The 21,063-nt window shown below is 38.4% G+C and overlaps 2 protein-coding genes and 2 pseudogenes across 2 annotated transcripts; 2 read left to right on the forward strand and 2 right to left on the reverse strand.

Moving 5' to 3' along the window:
• Nucleotides 1-4,086: 4,086 nt before the first annotated feature.
• LOC141816224 (uncharacterized) lies at nucleotides 4,087-4,849 on the reverse strand. The gene is made up of 3 exons (XM_074704048.1): nucleotides 4,763-4,849; nucleotides 4,344-4,690; nucleotides 4,087-4,268 (listed from the first exon to the last, which is right to left on the reverse strand). Exons 2-3 carry the CDS (start codon nucleotides 4,633-4,635, stop codon nucleotides 4,204-4,206), a joined length of 357 nt encoding a protein of 118 aa, XP_074560149.1. The 5' UTR covers nucleotides 4,636-4,690; nucleotides 4,763-4,849; the 3' UTR covers nucleotides 4,087-4,203.
• A 3,910-nt stretch (nucleotides 4,850-8,759) lies between these two features.
• Nucleotides 8,760-12,798, forward strand: LOC141817723 (IQ domain-containing protein IQM3-like). The gene is made up of 9 exons (XM_074705361.1): nucleotides 8,760-9,088; nucleotides 9,249-9,363; nucleotides 9,487-9,552; nucleotides 9,960-10,048; nucleotides 10,452-10,539; nucleotides 11,070-11,216; nucleotides 11,337-11,429; nucleotides 11,962-12,063; nucleotides 12,168-12,798. Exons 1-9 carry the CDS (start codon nucleotides 8,826-8,828, stop codon nucleotides 12,573-12,575), a joined length of 1,371 nt encoding a protein of 456 aa, XP_074561462.1. The 5' UTR covers nucleotides 8,760-8,825; the 3' UTR covers nucleotides 12,576-12,798.
• Nucleotides 12,799-16,237: 3,439 nt separating this feature from the next.
• LOC141821652 (protein DETOXIFICATION 48-like) lies at nucleotides 16,238-17,963 on the reverse strand (annotated as a pseudogene).
• A 918-nt stretch (nucleotides 17,964-18,881) lies between these two features.
• On the forward strand, nucleotides 18,882-20,424 carry LOC141821653 (uncharacterized; annotated as a pseudogene).
• Nucleotides 20,425-21,063: the final 639 nt, after the last annotated feature.

Raw genomic sequence — 21,063 nt, forward strand, 5'->3', positions numbered from 1 at the left:
AATTATATATGATTAGGAGGAGCAGTCAAAGTTTGACAATTTTTGTTCAATGTTTTACGTTTCTGTATTATTCTCTCTGTTTTAAATGGTGATGGAATAATGCAACATTTGGGATAAATATATCTATATATCTATAACTTTGTAGGTAGACAACTACTTTCCAAATAGATTTTTTCTTCTTCATTAGTCTCATTTATCATGCACTTCACATTTGAAATGTATTTCTTCTTCATTTTACAAAATTGTCTCTTCTTCTTCTTTTCTTTTGCAAAAAGTGGAATTCGCCACCTTAGCAGCCCCACACGGTCGGCCCTACGACCATCTGTAAAGAGGTAAATCGAGAAACTGCAGTTGATCATGATGCAAGAGGGTATTGCCTGGCTTCGTCAAAATTCGAACCCTTGTCCTCTTCTGCAACTCTGCTGCATCGTAATCAACTCAGCTATGTCCCGGGAGCAATTATCTCATCTTCTTCAAATCTTAGAACCGTGTTCATTTATTTTTATTCTAATTATATTAATCTTAGAACCGTGTAGTAATTAATCAAAATTATCTCATCTTCTTCATTTGACAAGATTATCTCATCTTCTTCAAATCTTAGAACCGTGTTCATTTATTTTTATTCTAATTATATCTCTAACACTAATAGACATACACTAATAGACATACAGTTGCAAACTGTCACGTTTAAGAGTGCATTATTGCTCTGGGCCGATTGTCCATCTCATTGTAGGTCAAATAAAAGGAAAAGAATGAGATATGGACAAATTGTACATCGTCGATCGTGTTCCTTTTCTTTATCTCATTAATTATTCAAGAGGGACATCTACATCATGAGGCTACAAATGTCAAAAAGATAAGTTAGGTAGATGCCCTTCTCTTGGATATGATATAGCAGTAGGACGTTCAAAATATTCATGATTCGAATCTTAACTATGGTGCATTGTAAGATATTTTCTTTCAACGAGATGAAAAATTTGACACGTTGACTGCTGGACGAGGAGTCGCTCATACTTTTAGATTTACCTGGTGGGTAGGGTGTAAGTAAGTTAAGTTGATTGCTTGCGAGTTATTTGAGTTTCAATTCAAAAAAAAAATTCGTTCGAATTCATTTGATTAAGTTAATGAACTGAGCTCGATCGAGCCTGATTTTGAGTTCGAAAACAGTAACGAGCCGAGGTCGAGCTTAACAGTATTTAATTTGTGAACTTGCAAATATGTTCGTTTAGAGGCTTGCGAATGTATTCATTAAAAGGCTCGTGAACATGTTCATTAAGAGACTCGTTTATCTTTTAACAATATTTAGTTCATGAGCTCACGAACATGTTTATTAAGAGACTTGCGAACGTGTTCATTAAAAGACTTACGAATATGTTGTTAGCACAATACAATACAATGAACTTAATCAATGATGCATCAATACAAGGATCTAGTTATTATCATCAATAAGACAATACCGAAATCGAATGCAACGACAATTGAATGGCTAACATGAATTGAGAGCGAATGTTATTACTTCTTACTTATTGTCGAAGATTCCTATAAGCACATAATGATCTTCTATAGGAATGGATAACAACTAAAGTCTTTCTCAATGGGGAAAATAGGAGGAAGAATAAGCTATTGATCTCAAGATCATGCCCAAATGAATCAAGCATTCTTTCTTATATATCAGCTCATCCTGCAGGGACCATCTACCATAAAACCCATAACCTGTTAATAGTCCATCAATATTAATGAACCGGGTTATTGGATCTACATTCATTTAGCTTAACTCCCTTCATGCTATAAGCATTTGATCACTTAATTGGAGTTTAATTCCTTAATGATAATTAGTTGAATGTGTTAATCAAGTGTAAGTTCACATTATGGAGATTTAAATCCACCAATACAAACTTAATCCTTCAATCTCCCACTTGGGATATACTTGATTTCTTATACACCACACAACCCCTTAGTTGAGTTCAATATATTAAAACTTTATGTGTTAAACACCCTCTTAAACAATCTAGTTTATTAATTTAATTAGTACAGAATTAAAGAAGTCAGAATTACTATAACTTTAATAAGATCTAACAGTAATCACACTTTTAATTTAATTAATGACATAGATCAAAACTGAATGTGTAGTATGAAAATGTGATGCAGGAGGATCCAAAGATTTTTATTACTATTTTTGATAATTTTTATTTTTAGTAATTTTTAGAATTTTTTATATTTAAATTAGTTTTGAAAATTTTTATTTTTTTATATTTGAGGATTTTAAATTATTTAGGATTTTTAGAATTTCGAGCCCGTTAAATTTTTTTTCCTATTAGGATTTTATCCTTTCTTTACAAATTAGAGTTTGGGTCTATATAAGCATCTTGTTAGTTGAAGTTTAGGAAGAAGTTTTAGTTTTAATAATATTTTAGACAGTGTCATTTATTTTCTATCTCCTGGAATTCTTTCGAATTAATAGGTTTTAGATAATTGATTTTCGATATTCAGAGTCGATTAACAGAATCAATATTGCCCACAAGATAATCGCTATCCCGTCCGACGTCAAAATGACACTAAATATGATCTATACATGCCCATTATTTTCAAAAGTCCTTATGACCTAAATTGGATCTGAATCATATTTACTTAAATTTTATGCAAAACTGTAATAGTAAACCATGATTCAACCTTATGACTCAAAAGAGTCTCACATATATTTACAATAGTAAATCATGATGTCCTTGTTTTCAAAGAGTCAAAAACTATATACACATATATAACTTTAGTACCTAAATTAAGTCAAAAATACATGTTGATTAATATAGAACATTACATAAAATAAAGATTCCTTCCAAATGAGTACTTCATCAAAATAAAGGATTCTTATATTCAACACATGCTGATGAAACATCTTGGGTGACAAACTCTTACAAGCGGATCTGCTAATATGGAATGTCTTTATATGCCCTATCATAATTTGACGACTCTGAATTCTCTCTTTAATCGCTAGAAACTTATATCTATGTATTTAAACTTTGATGAACTGCGATTATTCTTGGAATATAATTCTGCAACTTATTATCATAGTTGATCATCAATGGTCTATCAATACCCCCAATAATCTGTAACCCTGTAATAAGGTTCCACATCTATATTCCATGGTTGGAAGTTTCATAGTAGGTTATAAATGTTGCCTCTATAGTCGAAGTGGCTATGAGCATTTGTTTGATGCTTTTCCATGATATAACTCCTTCCGCCAACATGAAGATATAATTTAAAGGGGACCTCCTACTATCTAGACATCTAACAAAATTGAAGTCTGAATATCCAATGATTTCTAGATGACCTGATCTCCGATAGGTGAGCATGTAATCTTTCATTCTTTGTAAATACCGCATAATCCTCTTTATAGCTTTTTAATGCTCTAGTCTAGGGTTACTCAAATATCTGTCCAACATCCCTATAATGTATGCAAGATCCGAATGCATACATACCTGCAGGGGCGGAGCCAGGATTTTTGTCGAGGGGGGGCCATTATATTTTTTAGACGGCATGCATGAGACAAGTCTCGGGAGCCTATGGAGTTCAATTCACTAGTGACGCTAGAGTGCCATATCAGAACTCACTTGTGTTTTTCAAAAAAAAAATGATAAATCCCAGTCAGTCTCATCGACTCAATCCTTGGGGGTGACCGATCCGGTCCTACGGAAGTTTCCCATCGACCACCAGAATAAATCGGGAAGCACATACGGCAGCCAATCTAGATGCCCAACATCTTTTGATTGCGTTCTCTATTTGAAGGAAAATTCCTGCAACTGAGAATCGAACCGCGGATCCCTGAGTCACAACTCAAATGTGCTTTTCAGATTTACTTGGTGGTTAATATGTGGGATCAGACTATTCATCTCCCGATTAATCGGATTGTAAAATCCAGATATCTGAATTAAAATAATAATAATAATAGTAATACCAACCGGGCCTATTAATGTATAGATTAAGCCCAAATGCAATAGGCATGCATGCCTATCATATTCCACATGCAGCTTGCATCTCTTTTAGGTAAGCTGTCCGTTGTCTTCCTCCGCGGAGAATGAATTGCGCGAGAAGGAAGACCCTTTCGTGGGCGAAGCGAATCAAACTCTTGCACAATTCACATTTCTTTCAAGTTATGCTCAGATTTCTCGATCTCGCCCATGCCGGAATTTCGACTAAAATGCCAATTTACCTTGGTTGAGCATCACCATCTTCCTTCAATGAGAGATGGGAACAATTCGACTTGCTCTTATCTATGAAATTGAATCTTGATCGATTAACCGAAACTAGTTAGAAGAATGAATGAACAGTGGTTTTAGATCATCCACCTTCTGTGGGCGACTCATCTGAGCTACTGGTGGTGGTGGTGGTGGCGGTGGTGCCATTGCAGCTAACATCCACGGGATTGGCTGGTTGGGTAGCAGTGGAGGTGAGGGAGTAGGCGGAGGCAATGGCGGCAGAGGACAGGCTTCTTTTCTTGAGGTCGAGGAGTTGCAGGCCCATGAATCGCCTCCTCTGCAGCTCAATCGCCCGCTGCAGCTCGGTCGCCTGTTGCTGCTCCTCCAGCTTTCTTCTCAGCGACAGCTCTCGGCAGCTGCCGTCGTACAACCCCAAATCCATGGAAGGAGGAGTCGTGCACCCATAGAGATCACCCCACTCGGTGAGTTGCTGCTTCCTGTACCATTCAAATGGCGATAACTTGATTTGGGACGAAGAAGACGATGCGGGGATGAGGATGGAGGAGCACCTGAACTTGTCGGCGGCGACCTTTCCTTTCTCTTTGTAGGGCTTGACGAGCACCCGGGAATCGCACACAAAGTGAGGGTTCCCTTTCGCCAAGATCAGCTTCACGGTCTCGGGCCGGCTGGGGGGGCCATGGCCCCCCCGGGTCCCTTACTACATCCGCCACTGCATACCTGAGCATACATCAAACTCTCTAATGTCAATGCATAAGGGAATTACTGTATTTCCTTAATTTCAAATTCATGACATGGACATTGTTTTAAGTTAAATCTGTCACTCTTTGACATAGGAGTGTCTCTAGGAGCACAATTCTACATGTCATACCGAATGGGTTCAAATATGCACCTTAAATGATAACGAACAATATGTATACCTAAGACAAAGGATGCATTACAAAAGATCCTTCATTTCAAATTCACCTGATAGAAATGACTTGATTTCTAACGACAGACACTTATCATTGTTTGCCAATAATATATCATCCATATACATAATAAGTATGATAAGCTTGCTCCCACTGAACTTGATATACAAGCATTGATCAACTGGATTCTCCTTGAAATTGTATGATGAAACCACTTGATCAAACTTCTGGTACCATTGACAAGATACCTACTTTAACCCATAAATGTACTTCCTTAATCTATATATTAGGTGCTTTAAATCTCCCGACTTAAAGTTCTCTTGTTGCATCATGTATATAGTTTATTCAATGTTTCCATTGAAAAATATAATCTTTATGTCCATTTGATGGAGTTCTAGGTCATAATGAGTTAAAAGTATCATGATTACTCTAAGGGAGTCTTTCGTCGAAATCGATGAAAAAGTTTTCTTGTAATCAATGTTCTCCTTCTGAGTGAATTCCTTGGTGGTAAGACGAGCCTTATAGTTTTTGACATTGTCATGTGAATCACATTTGATTTTAAATATCCATTTGCAATCAACAGATTTCACACCTTCAATTTGACAAGTTCCCAAATATTATTGTCTGTCATAGACTTCATCTCTTCTTTCATAGCTTCGATCTACATTTTCAGATGAGGGTATTATTTGACTTCTTGGAAAGATACAGAATCATCCTTCAACCCAATATCAAACTCATTCTATTGGAGATAAATATAGTCATGTGATATCATAGATCTCCTTTCTCTAATGGATCTCCTTAATAGCACTTGCCCTTAGGGTGGTTGGGAATCATACTCGATCGTAGGAAAGAATATGATCTCTATTTGAGCTGACATCCCATCTATTTGAATTAGAGGAGATACGAGAATATTGCGGTCAACTACCCCTTCTGCTTGTGCAACTTTAACTGTATATGGAATGATAACCATTTCACTATCAGTTGCATCACTAGTTACCATATTAGGGTTACTAATGTTCTCCTCAAATGATATTTTCTTAACTTTATCGCTCCCACCATCCTCAATTAATTTGACATTACCCATCTCGAAAAAAGATCTACTTGAGAGATTGAAAAACTTGAAACTCCTTGAGTTTTCAGATTATCCCATAAAATGACAGCTAATAGTTCTTAAGTCCAATTTCTTTTCATTAGACTTATAAGGCCTAGCTTCAACTGGACAACTCTAGACATGTAGATGTCTAAGACTAGGCAATCTACACTTTTGTTAGTTGTCTTCCCCTTGATGCATTCAATGCAGATTTCAAAATCTGATATATTAAGGGAATCAAGAATTCCTAGTGATATTAACCTTTCTAGGCGCCGTTGTTTAGAGATATGCCCTAAATGTCTATGCCGCAACATGAATGAATTCTTGTTTATCACACCACGCTTCACATCTATACTATGCATCATAAAATTATCCGTATGAGTTTCAATATCCAATATGTATAGTTTGTCAATCAATGAACCAATATACCACACAAAATAAAATTTTAAAAATACTAAATTTTTTATTTTCAAATGAACAAGTGTATCCGGATTTGTTCAAATATGAAATAGAAATTAAGTTCCATTTAAATGACGATATTATAAATGTATTTTTCCAAATTCAAAAGTATATTATTCCCTAAACAAACTTTTAAAACGCATATTGTTTCTACTTTCGTCTTCTTGAAGTTTTCATATAGATAAATCTTTCAGCATCAATTGACATTTGACTCCAATAGCAACCTTACATAATTATACTTATGTGAGTAGTTGTATCTGTATCTATCCATCAAGTGTTATTAGGTATAGTAGTTAGGTTGACTTTTAAACTGATAAAATTGAAAAGTTTACCTTTCTATACTCATCAGTTGGCAAATCTGGGGTAATCCTTCTTTAGGTGACCTTTCTTTTTATAAAAGTAACAAGTTGAGTTCGGACCTTATTGTTTTTACACCTTATGCCTTGAAATCACAATCATTGCAAATTGTTTACCCTTACTCTTACTTTTATCCTTTTTCTTCTTCTTGTTTGAGTACTAAGATGAGGATGCAAAATGAGCAATGTGAGATGTGTCATGCCTCAATTTTTCTTCTCCATGTACATGGTGAGATATAAGCTCATTAGTGTTCATTTATCATTTCGAGTATTATAACTAATATTAAAAGGAATGAACTGTGTTCACAAGTACTAGACATTTTAAGATTTAGTATCCTAAGTCTTATAACTATATTTGATATCTTCATGATGTACTCCCTTATATTACCCTTCCTGTTATATCGCATGGACACCAACTTCATAAAAAATGTGATAGTCTTAACCTTTTCGTTTGAGGTGAATCAGTTTGTTAATTTCTTGATGAAGGTTTTAATATTCTCATTCTCAGTTATCAAACCTCTAATATATTCCAAAATAGATATCTTCATGATCATTAGACTCATGTGATTTAATCAATCCCACTTTTCAAAAATCATATTTTGATCTACTATGGAATCCCTAAATAAAAGTGTAGGTTGATCATACCTAAATGTAAAATCTAAATTCATGCCACCTAATAATATCGTGAGCACTATGTCTATTTCTTAGATAAAATATTTAAGTTAAAAAATAAAAATAAATTATATATATATGATGCTCAAAGGATACATATAAGTCAACTAAATTTAACAAACGTCAAAGTCAAACTTGCGGATCTACTGATCGGTAAAAAGCATAAGCTTCACGTGGCTGTGGGCTCGTTCGAGGGCTTATTGAAGCTTGAACATCTTATTTACTGGTTACGCGTTTAATGAGTCAAATGTACACGTGCGCAGGAGTGTAGACTCGACTAAATTCGTAACAAAATGAGACCATTTAGATACGATATGACTTAAATACATAATAATAATAATATCAGGAATTTTCTTATTAAAGACGAATTAATTGCGGAAAGGAAGACTCGTAATCGATGTGTTCATGCGACAGCAGCTCCATCTGGCTCTTCTCATCGTTTTCAAATTATTCATTAGTAGCTTGTAATTTGCCTAAAAAAGAAATAATTAAGCATTTAAGCATCTTAATCTATAGTAATCTAATCGAAGAACGCAATAATACATAAAATTATAAACGAGTGGTCTTACGAGTCACTTTGGCAAAGGCAAAAGCATAACTTTGGTCTAGATAAAATAAATAATTATGTCTTACATGTCGCACACGGCCACATAGCAAGTGATCAGATCAAATAAATATAAAAAGGCAAAATATAAGTCTTTATCCATCAATATTCACAATTTTAAAAGTAACTTAAATAAATAATAGATAAATAGCACAAAGTTAAATAATCCACTGGAAAAGCTCATGAATCACCGTTTTATTTTTTAATTTTAATTTTTGTTTTTTCCTGTCCTTTTTTGTTATTTTAGTTGGGTGACGCAGCACGCGGTGCTTCGTCGTCCTCGCCAGTCACCGGCCTGATGTACGAATTGAATAACAATAATAAATGAAGGCGCAGCGGACACCGACGTCTTTTAGGTTTCACCTCGTCTGCCATTTACCTTTTTGCCCACTCCCTCTTCGACTATAAACGGCACCAGCACCAACAGCTCAGCTCAGTTCAACTCGACGCCGAGAACAACGATCTCCGCATCGCTCTCTCTCTCTCTCTCTCTCTATCTCTCTCTCTTTGCGTCGCTGACATATGGAAGTGGAGGCAGTCGCCATCATCCGGAGTAGCCTCGATCGTGATCCGCTGGCATTCTCACTTCCTGTGGAGTCCGCGTCTCCGGTATCGGGTCAAGATTCAAGCTGCCTACTCTGGATGGATGCTTTCGGTGATGCAGCTGAATGGCGCTCTTCCAGCCCGCCAGAATCGTCGGCGGCCACCAAGCTCCAGAAGGTGTATAGGAGCTACCGGACCCGCCGCAAGTTAGCGGACTCCGCCGTCGTCGCTGAAGAGCTCTGGTAAGATTAAAGCGGGGGAAAAAACCTTTTTTGGCTTTGCTCTCTCTCTCTCTCTCTCTCTCTCTCTCTCTCTCTCTCTCTCTCTCTCTCTCTGTTTTTGTAGATGTCAGACTTTGGATGTTGAAAAATTTTGCCTTTTTGTGTTTGGGGATTTTGGAAGGTGGCAAGCCATAGACTTTGTTCGGCTCAACCGAAGCACGGTGTCGTTCTTCGATCACGTGAAGCAGGAGACGGCGATCTCGCGGTGGAACCGCATCAGTTTGAATGCATCCAAGGCTTGTTCCCCTATATCTTTCTCATTCCTTTTCTCTGCTCTAGATTTTGGTAGTAACTGAATTAAGATTTGGCTTGCAAACACAAACATGAGAAACTTTAAGTCATATTGTGGTTGTTTTCAGGTTGGTCGAGGTTTATCCAAAGACGGCAAAGCCCTCAAGCTCGCTTTTCAGCACTGGATCGAAGCCGTACGTATACAGAATGCTCATTTTCTTCTCTGTTTTACTGTTATGTTCACTCGTGTTGTGGATTGTCGACTAGCTGGTTACAATCGCACACTATTTGCTTCACACATAGGGAAATCTGAACTCTAGAAAAGTGATCCTGTCTTTCCCTCCTGTTCTTAACTCTAATTATTCAACCTTTTATTTTATTTATTTATTAAACTAAAACCAAGGAACCTTCAACTTTCGTTCAGAGGTAAGTCTAACCTTTTTCTCCCCTTATCGTCAACTAACCAGTTGCACTCTGTTGATAGTTTTTCCCAGTGTCCATCTCTTGGAATTCATTTGAATCTTATGATAGTTGAGATCAGATAAATGATTTTTATTTTATTTGGGCGCATGTGTGTTCACTCATTATTTAATTTGTTCAGATTGATCCAAGACATCGATATGGGCATAATCTGCATACCTATTATAAAGAATGGTGCAAAAGTGAAGCTGGTCAACCTTTCTTCTACTGGTAAGTGATGATCCTAGCTATACTCCCTCTTTTCTTGATTTATATTTTAGTTTTGTTTATATTCTCAAGTTTGTAGTGTTCAAATTTTTCATCTTTAGACAACTCTATTTATGTCGATAATGACACCTAGAATAGGAGGATATCTTAAAAGTGTCTCATCAAACAGAAAAGTCTCAAGGACTTGTGGCTTTACCATGACTCTGTGTTGTTTGCCCTACTTATTCACTACATAGTTTGTTCACATTAATCTGTAACCAAATGCCATCAAATAGTTGAAGAATGAGAAATCCTTCATATTTGCTCTATTCTTTGCCTTAATTGATGCTTAAACTAGATTAAGCGAAAGACAGGTTGTAATAATGTCCTACCTCACATAGTGAATCTAATGCTGACTATTATGCAGGTTGGATATTGGTAATGGCAGAGATTTGGATCTTAAACAGTGTCCCAGGTCATTACTTCGGAAGCAATGTGTCAAATACCTTGGTCCTGTAAGTATCTTTCCCCTTTAAACCCTTTAAGTGAAATTTCTTGAACATTTTCTACTCAAAAAGTGTGTGCAATTGATTTATCAAGAAGATAGGTGCAATGTGGCAATTTCTTAATAATTCTGAGTAACATAAAGCACTCATGCACTGTCTTGTTTTGGTGCATTTTGTGCATAATTTGCTGAAAGGCAGAATCTTTTAAATAGATAAAAAAAGTGCAAACAAATATTTTATCGTTCCAGAAGGTTAATATGTGCAATGTTCTCAAATAATAATGTGTAATCCTACCTTTAGCGAAGCTGAACCCTCATATATGTACAGTCCAGTATGTCTAATCATAGAACATTCTCTTTAAGTGTATATTGAATAGTAGTTATTTCTCATAATGTCAGATAATGTTATCTAATTTTAGTATCCGATGGAAGACGACTAAATAGCTTTTTTTCAGAACAATGTTGATTCATGTTTATTGAACATATCTGAAATGCAGCTCCGAACTTCAAGCTTAACCTCTTATATCTAACATTCTTCAGCAAGAACGAGCAAATTTTAAGTATGTTCCAGTAGATGGTAAACTTGTGCACAAACAAACTGGAGTTCTTTTAGACACAACTACAGTAGCCAAAGGAGGAAAATGGATTTTTGTCATGAGCACATCCAAGAAATTATATGCTGGTCAGGTAACTTATCGAACTTAATGGTTTTGATGTTTTTTAAGTCTGATTTGCAGTGTTGAATTTGGTCATAATATCTTTGTGATGCCCTTGCTCAAGTTAATAACTGGTAAATTTTAATTGCAGAAACAGAAAGGAATATTTCACCATTCCAGCTTCCTTGCTGGAGGAGCCACTATAGCAGCTGGAAGATTCACTGCAGAAAAAGGAATCCTCAAGGTATATTATGCAGTTTTTGGTAAATGATGTTAAATTTCATTGCTGGTGGCCATGATTTGATCTTCTCCATGTGTAGTCGGTTGAATATGAGATCTTGCCATGGCATTCGAAACTTGTATTGATGGATGTATTGGATCACTAAAACTGTTGAAAAAGGACATGCACTCCACTCCTTATTCCTGCAGCACTTGCTGATGCTTATTGAACATACTTAGATACTACGAGGTTCTCTCATAAGTATCATAGCATTTTTAATTGGATTACACTACACTTTAGCTATAACATGATATCAGGGCCAGTCCACGGCTATCACATTGTTAAATGAGGCTTATTAAGCATGCTTAATTACTACGAGGTTCTCACCTACCTTGGCAATTTGAGTTGAAGGCTTTAACGATAACAAATATTTATTTCCTTCATTTCTTCCATATTTTAAACATAGTTGCTATTCTATCCACATGTAGATTATTTGCATACATCTTTACCAAAACTGAGTTTTTTAATTTAAATAATAATGTTTGTTGATTTGCAGCGCATTTGGGCATACAGTGGACATTACCGACCAACCGAGGAGAACTTCAACAACTTTTTAAACTTCCTCAAAGAAAATCATGTTAATCTGGATGAAACTGAGGTAATGCTAATTGTGATGCCTTATTAATGGCTTGCTCGGCAAACACATAGCTGAAATTTAGAGATCTATTCCCAGAAGAATCTTATCAATGTTTTAATCTCTAGATAATGACATCATCCAACCAAGATTATGATGAGGATGCAAAGAATCCTCGGCTAGAAGAGGTGATTGAAGCAATGAAAGTTTCTAAAACTCCACAACTAGTTCTCCCGACGGAAGTAACAAAGAATAGAACTGTGGAACCAACTGCAGACTCTGAATCGGCTGTCTGCCCTCAATTCGAGTACAAAAGAACTTTATCTGGCGGCCTTCAGAGTCCAAGAACTGATGTGCCTAAGAAAGCCATTCTAGAGAGGATAAATTCCAAAAGGAATGCAAGTTCTTATCAGTTGGGCCATCAGCTTTCTTCCAAATGGTGTAGCGGAGCTGGACCTAGAATTGGATGTGTTGCAGATTATCCAGTTGAGGTAAGATTACAAGCTTTGGAGTTTGTAAATCACTCGCCAAGGTAACCACACCGTCAAAAGCCCACTTTATCAAAAGCTTAACCACCCCCTGATATATCGACTACATTTTTTATTCATGTTCTGTCATGTCCATGTCTGGAGTATTCCGTCTCAGTATTTGCATTCTTCTTATTTGTTTGTTTTGTAACTGTAACAGAAATGGACTGAATCAGTTTATTGTCATAAACACTTCAAGTGTATGAATGCTTCTGGTTGTGTTTTGATGTCAGTAACGAGTTTGTATACTGAATCAACAGTTGAGTTGATCTCACCTTGATTCCACCTTTTTCGTCTACTACCTGATGACCTTTACTGAAGAGTGCAATGAGAACTCTTCCACTAATGCCAACTATGACCTTTTTAGCTTGGTGTCTCTTCTTATAGTTTGGACTCCCAAGCGCCTTTTGCTGCTCAATTTTTTGGAGGACTCATGTGATTAGGCTTTTTGTTCATGCAGTTCTCCATGTTCCCCTAACCAACTCTCTGTGCATTTTGAGCTCCCTTTGCCGAGCTCAAGCATCGTTAGAATAAGGATCTCATTACGGTGGTGATAACTATTGTATACTGTTTTATTTTTTATTTTTGTACCATGGTCTAACATATGTTTTCTTTGACATATCTACAAAATAACTTCCAATTAGACAATAATTTCAATCACATCTTTTTTGTGTAATAGACCTTGATATGGTGGAGATAGTCTTCCAATGTGGTATATTTAAAAGTCAAGCTGAGTTGTAAGTCAATTAAAAAGAGACTTGAGTCAAGTCAAACTGAATTTAAGTTCGATCAAACTGCATACCCCATGCTAAGACCTGCCGAGTCGCATTTGAGTTGGGTCTGACTTCAATTTAACTCTAATTCGACTCAGCGGCGATCTTTCCACTCGGGAATGGAAGTCCAACTCCTTGCTGCTTGACTCCATGCTTCTCAACTCTTTGACACTCGACTTCACATTCTTGACTCCTCGATGTCTAACTTCGTGGTTTTCGACTCCTTGACGCTTGACTCCATGACTCTTGACTCCTCAATACCCGAATACTTGAAAAGCCTACATCCCGAGTACCTTCACACATTGAGTGAGGAAGACAAGGTTAAGAAAAGACACAAAGAACATGGGATGACATGACACCTTCTCGACCAAAACGTGATTAATGGAAGATGCAGAGAATATGAGATGATGTGACATCCCTTCAACCAAAATGTAATTAATTAGGGATGCGGACAAGGGAGAAGACAAGGTGACATCCCCTCCACCAGAATGTGATTAATGGAAGATGCAGAGAATATGAGATCTGTGACATCCCTTCAACCAAAATGTAATTAATTAGGGATGCGGACAAGGGAGTCTGTTCCTGTGGGTGCAATTAGGTGCACAACAATGAAAGAAAGAGACATCTTCATACTTGTCTCTATCTAATTTTTAATTTCTCTTCTTTATTTTTTGATCATTGAAGCCTGACTTAAGTGTCGGAGTAGATTCGTTAAGGCCTATCTTGACTCCATTCTAACTCTCTTTTGACTATCTCAGAGACACTCTAAAGTTCATCTACCACAGACCCATTTGGAGTAGGGGTGCAAACGAGTCAAGCCACTCATGAGCTGCTCGTGAGCCGCTCGGTCAAAGCTCAGCTCGAGCTTGATTTTGACTGAGCTCGAGCCGAGCTCGAGCCGGCTCGTTTAATATTCGAGCCGAGCTCGAGCTCCTTTAATACTGGCTCGATGGCTCGTCGAGCTTTTTGAGCCCAACTATATATGTATAATATATTTTTATCTATTCATGTGAATATTGATAAATTTAAGTCATTAAGTAATTAATGATAAGTATTAGGGTAAAGGTGTAATTTTTGAGACTTTATTTTTAAAATAAAAAAACCTTTCTAAATCCAAGTTAAAGTAGTCAACAAACTCAACCCTAATCTCATCCTCTCACGATCTCACCCTTTGCTGCCGCCCTCACCTTTCGTCGCAGCGACGCCGCCAACCCTTGCCCTCCATCGGCGCCACCAACCCTTGCTCTCCATCGGCGCCGCCTACTCAACCGTCACTGTCTCGCCTACTCAGCATCACCCTCAGTCGGGATCAGCCCTCACCCCCTTCCCCGTCGCCCTCAGCCCTCACCCCCTTCCTTATCTCCCTCAATCGTCAAACGTTGCTCTCAGCCCTCGCCCTCTTCCTTATCGTCCTCAATCGTCACACGTTGCCCTCAGCACTTACCCCCTTCCCTGTCACCCTCAACTTGATTATAGGAACATCAGTTTGGTTCTGTGGTGGAAGGTTGGTTTTCTACATAACATTATATGTGGCATGATTCAATGTTATGTTTATTACACTTCCTTATTTATAGTATAGAAATGCATTCATTTCCTCTGCATCGATCCCGATCCATAATACTATCGGAGTGAAATAGGGGATCTAAGGAAGAACAGAGGCTAGACTTTATTAGTAACAAGTAAATACTTTGTATGTAAAAAAATCGAGATGTTGTGGGGGTAAACACAAATAAAAAGACATAAGACAATCCAAAAAGCACTTGATCATGATCAAATTTATAAGCCTACTTGGTGCATGTAATGTAGGCTTAGCGGTTCTAGAACCGTCAATGATTGGTGAACCGGCGGATCCGTTTGCAACTCCTTTGGAAATATTACCTGAATGGTACTTCTTTCCCGTATTTCAAATCCTACGCACAGTAACCAATAAGTTATTAGGTGTTCTTTTAATGGTTTCAGTACCAATGGGATTGTTGATAGTACCTTTTTTGGAGAATGTTAATAAATTCCAAAATCCATTTCGTCGTCCAGTAGCTACAACAGTTTTTTTGATCGGTACCGCAGTAGCTCTTTGGTTAGGTATTGGAGCAACATTACCTATTGATAAATCCCTAAGTTTAGGTCTTTTCTAAATTGATTCAACCCTAAAATACCATAATGTAGCTATCTAAGGAACAGTGACTTTGAAGTCACTATTCCTTAGATACATTAATTTTTTTATGATCATTCCACGAAAATACGAATTGTGTCAAAAAAGAAAAACCCATTTTTTCTTTTTCTTTCGATTTTTCATTTTTATTTTATTAGAAAAAAGATTAAATAATTACAATGGATTTAAAAAAAATGAAAACTTATTCTTAGGCATCTTCTATCCCAATTCTCATAAGATCTTCTTTACTCTTGCTCAAAAGTTTAACTAGATTGCATCTCTTACATACATAGACAATACCTTGCTTGTGTTTTTGTACAACTTAGATGGGAAGAGATGTTAGGATCATTCTCTTAGTTCATAATACTTGTTATGATGCATTACTTTGGACTAAGAGACTGAATTTTTATAGACCAATATATAATTCATGTGTATTTGGTTCGAAGATCATGGTTGGGCATTCCATACCGACTATATCGATCCCTTAATCATGTTTGAGCGTATGTTGTCAACTTAGGTTAAATCCTTCAGCATTGCACTCAACTGATACTTTTAATCAGCTGACTGAACTGATATCAGTCGACTGATTCAGATATTCAGTCGACTGAACATGATCCTAGTCGACTATAATTTGTGTCCAGTCGACTAACCCCGCACAGAACCAAATTGGACTCGACTGGAAGCTCATTCCAGTCGACTATCTTGGCCATTCTTCACCGTAGACCCACCTTCAGTCGACTGAGTTTTAACTATAGTCGACTGATCTCGAACAGTGACGAAACTGACTCGACTGGGATTATATTCCAGTCGACTGGAGCTGTTTCTGGATCACCATTAATGAAGGATCTCGAATGTCTTCTAGTGTTGGGGTGGTCTTCGTCTTCTCGGCTTCCACGGAGATGGGAGACAGAGTAGTTATTGGGGTAATTGGAATTATGTCATTGCAATTAGCAATTGGAATGATTGAAGGAGGAGAGAAGAAGAGTCGGTTAAGCGTCTGGCGTGCTCTGCCTCCGATGCCCAATTTGTTCTAGCGACGGCGCCGATCATGAGGGCGGTGCACGTGGCCTGCGCCGAAAGGAGCCCCAGCCACAGCCCCGGCAAGTCCATTTTTCCGACGAAGCTGAGGAGGATTGCCACCGGTATGCCGACCAAGTAAAAGGAGCCAAGGTTGATGTCGGCGTCGGTGGCCGGGCGGGCACTGTCGCGGAGGACGCCGCAACCGGCCGTCTGTGGGCAGTTGCCGAGCTCACAGAGACCGGCGATGGGGAGCGCGAGAGTGGTGAGGTGGAGGATTTCGGGGTCGCGGGTGAAGAGGTGTCCCCACTGGTGGCGCATGGAGGCGGTGAAGGCGGTGGCGGCGAGGCCGAGGCCGAGGGCTGCGGCGAGGGCGGCAGCAGCGGCGGCGCGGGCCTTAGCAGGGCGGTTGGCGCCTAGGACGTTGCCGACGCGGGTGGAGACGCCGAAGCTGAGCGCGTTGGGGAAGATGTAGACGAGGGAGGTGGTCTGGATGAGGATGCCCATGGAGGCCACGACATCGCGGGGGTGCACGAGCAGGCCGCTGAGGAGGATCATCAGCTCGTACCACCACCACTCGAGGCAGACGGAGACACAAGACGGCGCCGCAAGGCGGAGCAGCGCTGGCCACCCGCGGAACCACTCGCCGGAGAGGAAGCCAACTCCACCGCCAGGTAACGTATCGCGGCAGGATCTAGAGAGAAGGACGAAGAGGAGGAGGCAGACAAGGAGATTAAAGTTGGTCCACACCATGGCTGTCGCCACGCCAACTATGCCGGGGCGGAGGCGAACTGCGAGAAGGTACGTAAGCGGGCCATGGAGCGTCACGCAGAAGGAGGAACAGTAAGTGACTGGGAGGGTGATGTTCTGCGAGCGAAGGAATACGCGGAGCGGGTGGAGTAAGGAGAGGAGGAGGAGGTCCGGCGAGGCGGCCGCAACGAACACCTGCGCTACCTAGCTTTGTTTAATTAATGATTATCTGTCTTTTTTTTTATTAAGAAAAGGGGGAGAAGAGGAGAGTGGAGAGAGGGGGGTAAATTTGTAAATTTATGGATTTGGGGAGTGCATGCAAAGTCCAGTTTGTAATTGGGGAGTGCATGCAAAGAAAATGTTGGATAGGGAGTGCATGCAAAGTCCAGTTTGCAATTGGGGAGTTTTTCCCAATTTACCGATATTTTAAACTAATTCAATTCTCGTGATAGATTTCGCCGTATTCATTGTTCTTTTGTTCTTTTCGATCGTTCGGGCTTCAGAGCGGTGTGCTCTTCCTCGTGATATTCAGTCCGCGGCTGCTGCTGCTGCTGCTTTGTCTCCTTCTCGTTCTGTCCGCCCCCAAACCCTAACCGTAGTAACTGCCTTCGATCCGCCATGGCTTGTAGAAATCGTGGGTTCCTCTGGGTGGTACTCAAGCGAGATCGGTGGATTCTTTCGTCCATCCGGGCATTGGTGGTGGATCATTGGGGTACGCTTGATTCTTCTAATTCGTCTCTGTATCGTACAATCGGACTGATACGGGGAGCAGCTTACTATTTCTCACAGAGCGATTTATTCCGAAAATGTTTCCTCTGTCCCTGCCATTTCTATGCTTTGAAGACAATGCAAGTGGTTGATCAAAATTGGTTATTTTCAACCATTATTGTTTCTTTTCCCCTCTTTTTTTTCAGTTATGGGCAGGTTCGATGCGTTATAGGAATTGATCTCTTTCAGAAAGCGGAACAGATTGTTTTTCAATACAGTTTACTTCAAAATTTGATTGTGCTTTGTGTCTTTTTTCTGTTTGTAAATTGGATTAACCTTGCGAATTATCTTGTCATTCCATTTCCCGAGCTATAGTTGGATTTGTATAGATAAAAGCTTGAAGGCTTTCTTTTGCTTATAGGAGCAGTTCTTGTGGATGCATTAGTTCCGTTCCTTTGGTCGTTACATGCGTCATGTTCATATACTATAATTTGGAATAAAAAAAATACTGGCATCTCAACATGTCTGAAAACAACAATTCTAAATCTATTGGTTGGTTATTGGAATTTCCTTACTGTGTTTTTTTTTTTTGGATATGAATGCCCACCCTTGTGATGAAGTGATTGCAAAAAACATAAACTTGAGTTTGGACAATTCATACTGCAGATGAAATTTGGTTTGTTTTCTGAACTGCGATTGAAAGGTACTCTTTTTTGTCATTAATAAACTTCTTGTTCTTTCCGGCAGGATTTTAGGAAGGCATCAGTCGGTTTCTTTACTTCAAATAATGAATACAGGCAAAAGGCAACCTCGAACTCTCATTCTGCTGCATTTACATTGTATGTCGCTTTGACAGATGGGTTAGTTTGTTTATATCTAGTCCCATCGAGGTAGATTCTCAGTCCCAATTCTCTCATTACCTTGCAAATGGGTACAACAAGTGCTGCTTCTGAGATTGTTGAATCAAATGAAGATCTAAATTCAGAAAATTACTTTGGTGGATCTAAGACATTATGTATTAAATTAAACGTGCAAGATGGTAAGTGCCAGGATCTGGAAGACCACCTTGATCAACTTTTGAGGGCAATTTATCTCAGGACTTCATCCAGGGTTCTTGGGCCTCCTAGTCAAGCAGGGGTTGATTCCGTGCGGAAGAATGACACCAAGAAGCCAGTCAAAGTAGGAGTATCTAGGCAATCTGGAATAGGGATATCTGAATCTATCACCTTAAAACAAGCTTTGAGAAAGTTATCCATCATACAGGCATCAGAGAAGGCTGCTATGAAGAAATTGTCAAAACCAATTAGCTTCACTGGGACTTCTGAAGCTGGGACAATTAAGAGGCTTTGTGCATCTGTGATGATTCCATCAAGTAACTTAAACGAAGAAAAGAGAAGTTTATCTGAAATATCCATCATGCCTGAGAAAGTTTCTGCAGATTTCTCAAAAACGGTGACTGAATTTGGTCAAGTGAAAAATGCAGAATTGTCTAAGACGTCACCATTCCTACACCGAACTTCTGTTTCATCTCTCTCTGCTGTTCCTACACCGAAGTTAACTAAGATCAGGATCCAAGACGTCATTAAACCCACACTTGAAGAATCATGTGAAAGTCATTCAGCTACAGTTAAGATGAAAAAGGACATAGCTAGCTCAAAGGCAGTTGCTACTACAAGCAACACTAAAGTAAACCCACATTTTACCAGACCAGTGCATAGGAACAATAATCTCAAAAAGAAGGGGAAATCCAAGGCATCATCAGCTGCCACTGTTTCCACTACACATGCCGAAGTCAACTGAATTGGTAGAACTCTGTCCATTTCTAAACAATCTCAGTCTAAGGAGTCTGCCATGCCTTCATGTCTTCTTAAGGAACAATTCACAACTGCATATAGTATGCCTCTGACAAAATCATGTTATCATAAGGAACCTGTCACTCCTGCACCTGCTGCAGTTAGTGCAGAAAGAAAAATATTTTTGAGCCCCAATATCCACAGAAGCATCAGGCCAATAAGTGTAAATTCAAGTGAATTTTCTAGATCAAGAGAAAAGGGTGAGTGCTATCACAGTTCAAAAAACAGTATTGGCGGTTATAGTAGCAGCACTAGCATCAGTGAAGAGAGCCACCAGAGCAGTGCTGGCGGGAAAGGATGTGGGCCTCACATGTCAAAGGATCCGAGATGGATAGCAATCCAACGCTTAATTCAACAAAGAAGCTGAATACTTTAAGCTTCTGAAAAAACTTGGTGGTGGAGATCTAGGGACTGTCTATCTTGCGGATATGATTGGTTCAGAATGCTTGTTTGCATTGGAAGTAATGGGCATTGAATTTCTGATTAGCAGGAAAAAACTGCTGAGAGCACAAACAGAAAGAGAGATATTGCAAATGCTAGATCATCCCTTCCTTCCAACTCTCTATGCTTATTTTACAACTGATATAACCTTTATTAGATATGAGTAATTTTATTAGTTCTGCATATTCGTATTTTACAATTTTTATATTTGATTATTTAATCGGATTTTTTTTTTTTTGTGTCCTCCGTTCAATTCAACAAAAATTGTCATGCCTACCAGTTGTTTTGCACAAGAAAAACAGAAGGTAGTTAGTTGCCTTGATTTTAGGCAAAAGGAGAGGACATCGAATTGTAAAAGAGATTTGAACCTTTTTGCTTTCTTCGATAAGTATAACTAACTCAGCTATGTTCAAGAGCTATTTTAAGTATCTCTATTCTGTAACCCTGTATCCTTGTAAATGTAGGTTTAGTTTTAATTCCTCGTTAATAAAATTATAACAGTAAATTATAAGAGCTATTTTTTTAAGTAACAAAATCTAAAGGTAAAAAAATGCATGAAAAAAATTATAAAGAGACACCGAATTAAATTATTTTAATTGTATATATATATATATATATATATATATTAAGCCAAAGAGATAAGAATTAAAAATGGTTAATGAGAGTTCACTTACAGCCGAAGAGTTAAGAATTAATTCGGGAACTGAAACATATTTTTGATTTTTACTAATTTTCGAATTGGAGTTAACTCCAATGAAATATTAAAATATTGACGGGAAATGAAGTTGGAAATTAATTCTAGGGCT

This window comes from Curcuma longa, chromosome 2 (genome assembly GCF_044706935.1).
Source record: "Curcuma longa cultivar G26 ecotype Majalengka, Jawa Barat chromosome 2, ITB_CL_G26_1.1, whole genome shotgun sequence".
NCBI lineage: Eukaryota > Viridiplantae > Streptophyta > Magnoliopsida > Zingiberales > Zingiberaceae > Curcuma > Curcuma longa.

Coding starts and splice junctions, on each gene's coding strand:
- LOC141816224 (XM_074704048.1), bottom strand. CDS start 4,635: ATGGATTTGGGGTTGTACGACGGCAGCTGCCGAGAGCTGTCGCTGAGA. Junction 4,269..4,343: donor AGATGAGTCGCCCACAGAAG/GTGGATGATCTA, acceptor TCAATTTCATAG/ATAAGAGCAAGTCGAATTGT.
- LOC141817723 (XM_074705361.1), top strand. CDS start 8,826: ATGGAAGTGGAGGCAGTCGCCATCATCCGGAGTAGCCTCGATCGTGAT. Junction 9,089..9,248: donor GTCGTCGCTGAAGAGCTCTG/GTAAGATTAAAG, acceptor GGATTTTGGAAG/GTGGCAAGCCATAGACTTTG. Junction 9,553..9,959: donor TTCAGCACTGGATCGAAGCC/GTACGTATACAG, acceptor TAATTTGTTCAG/ATTGATCCAAGACATCGATA.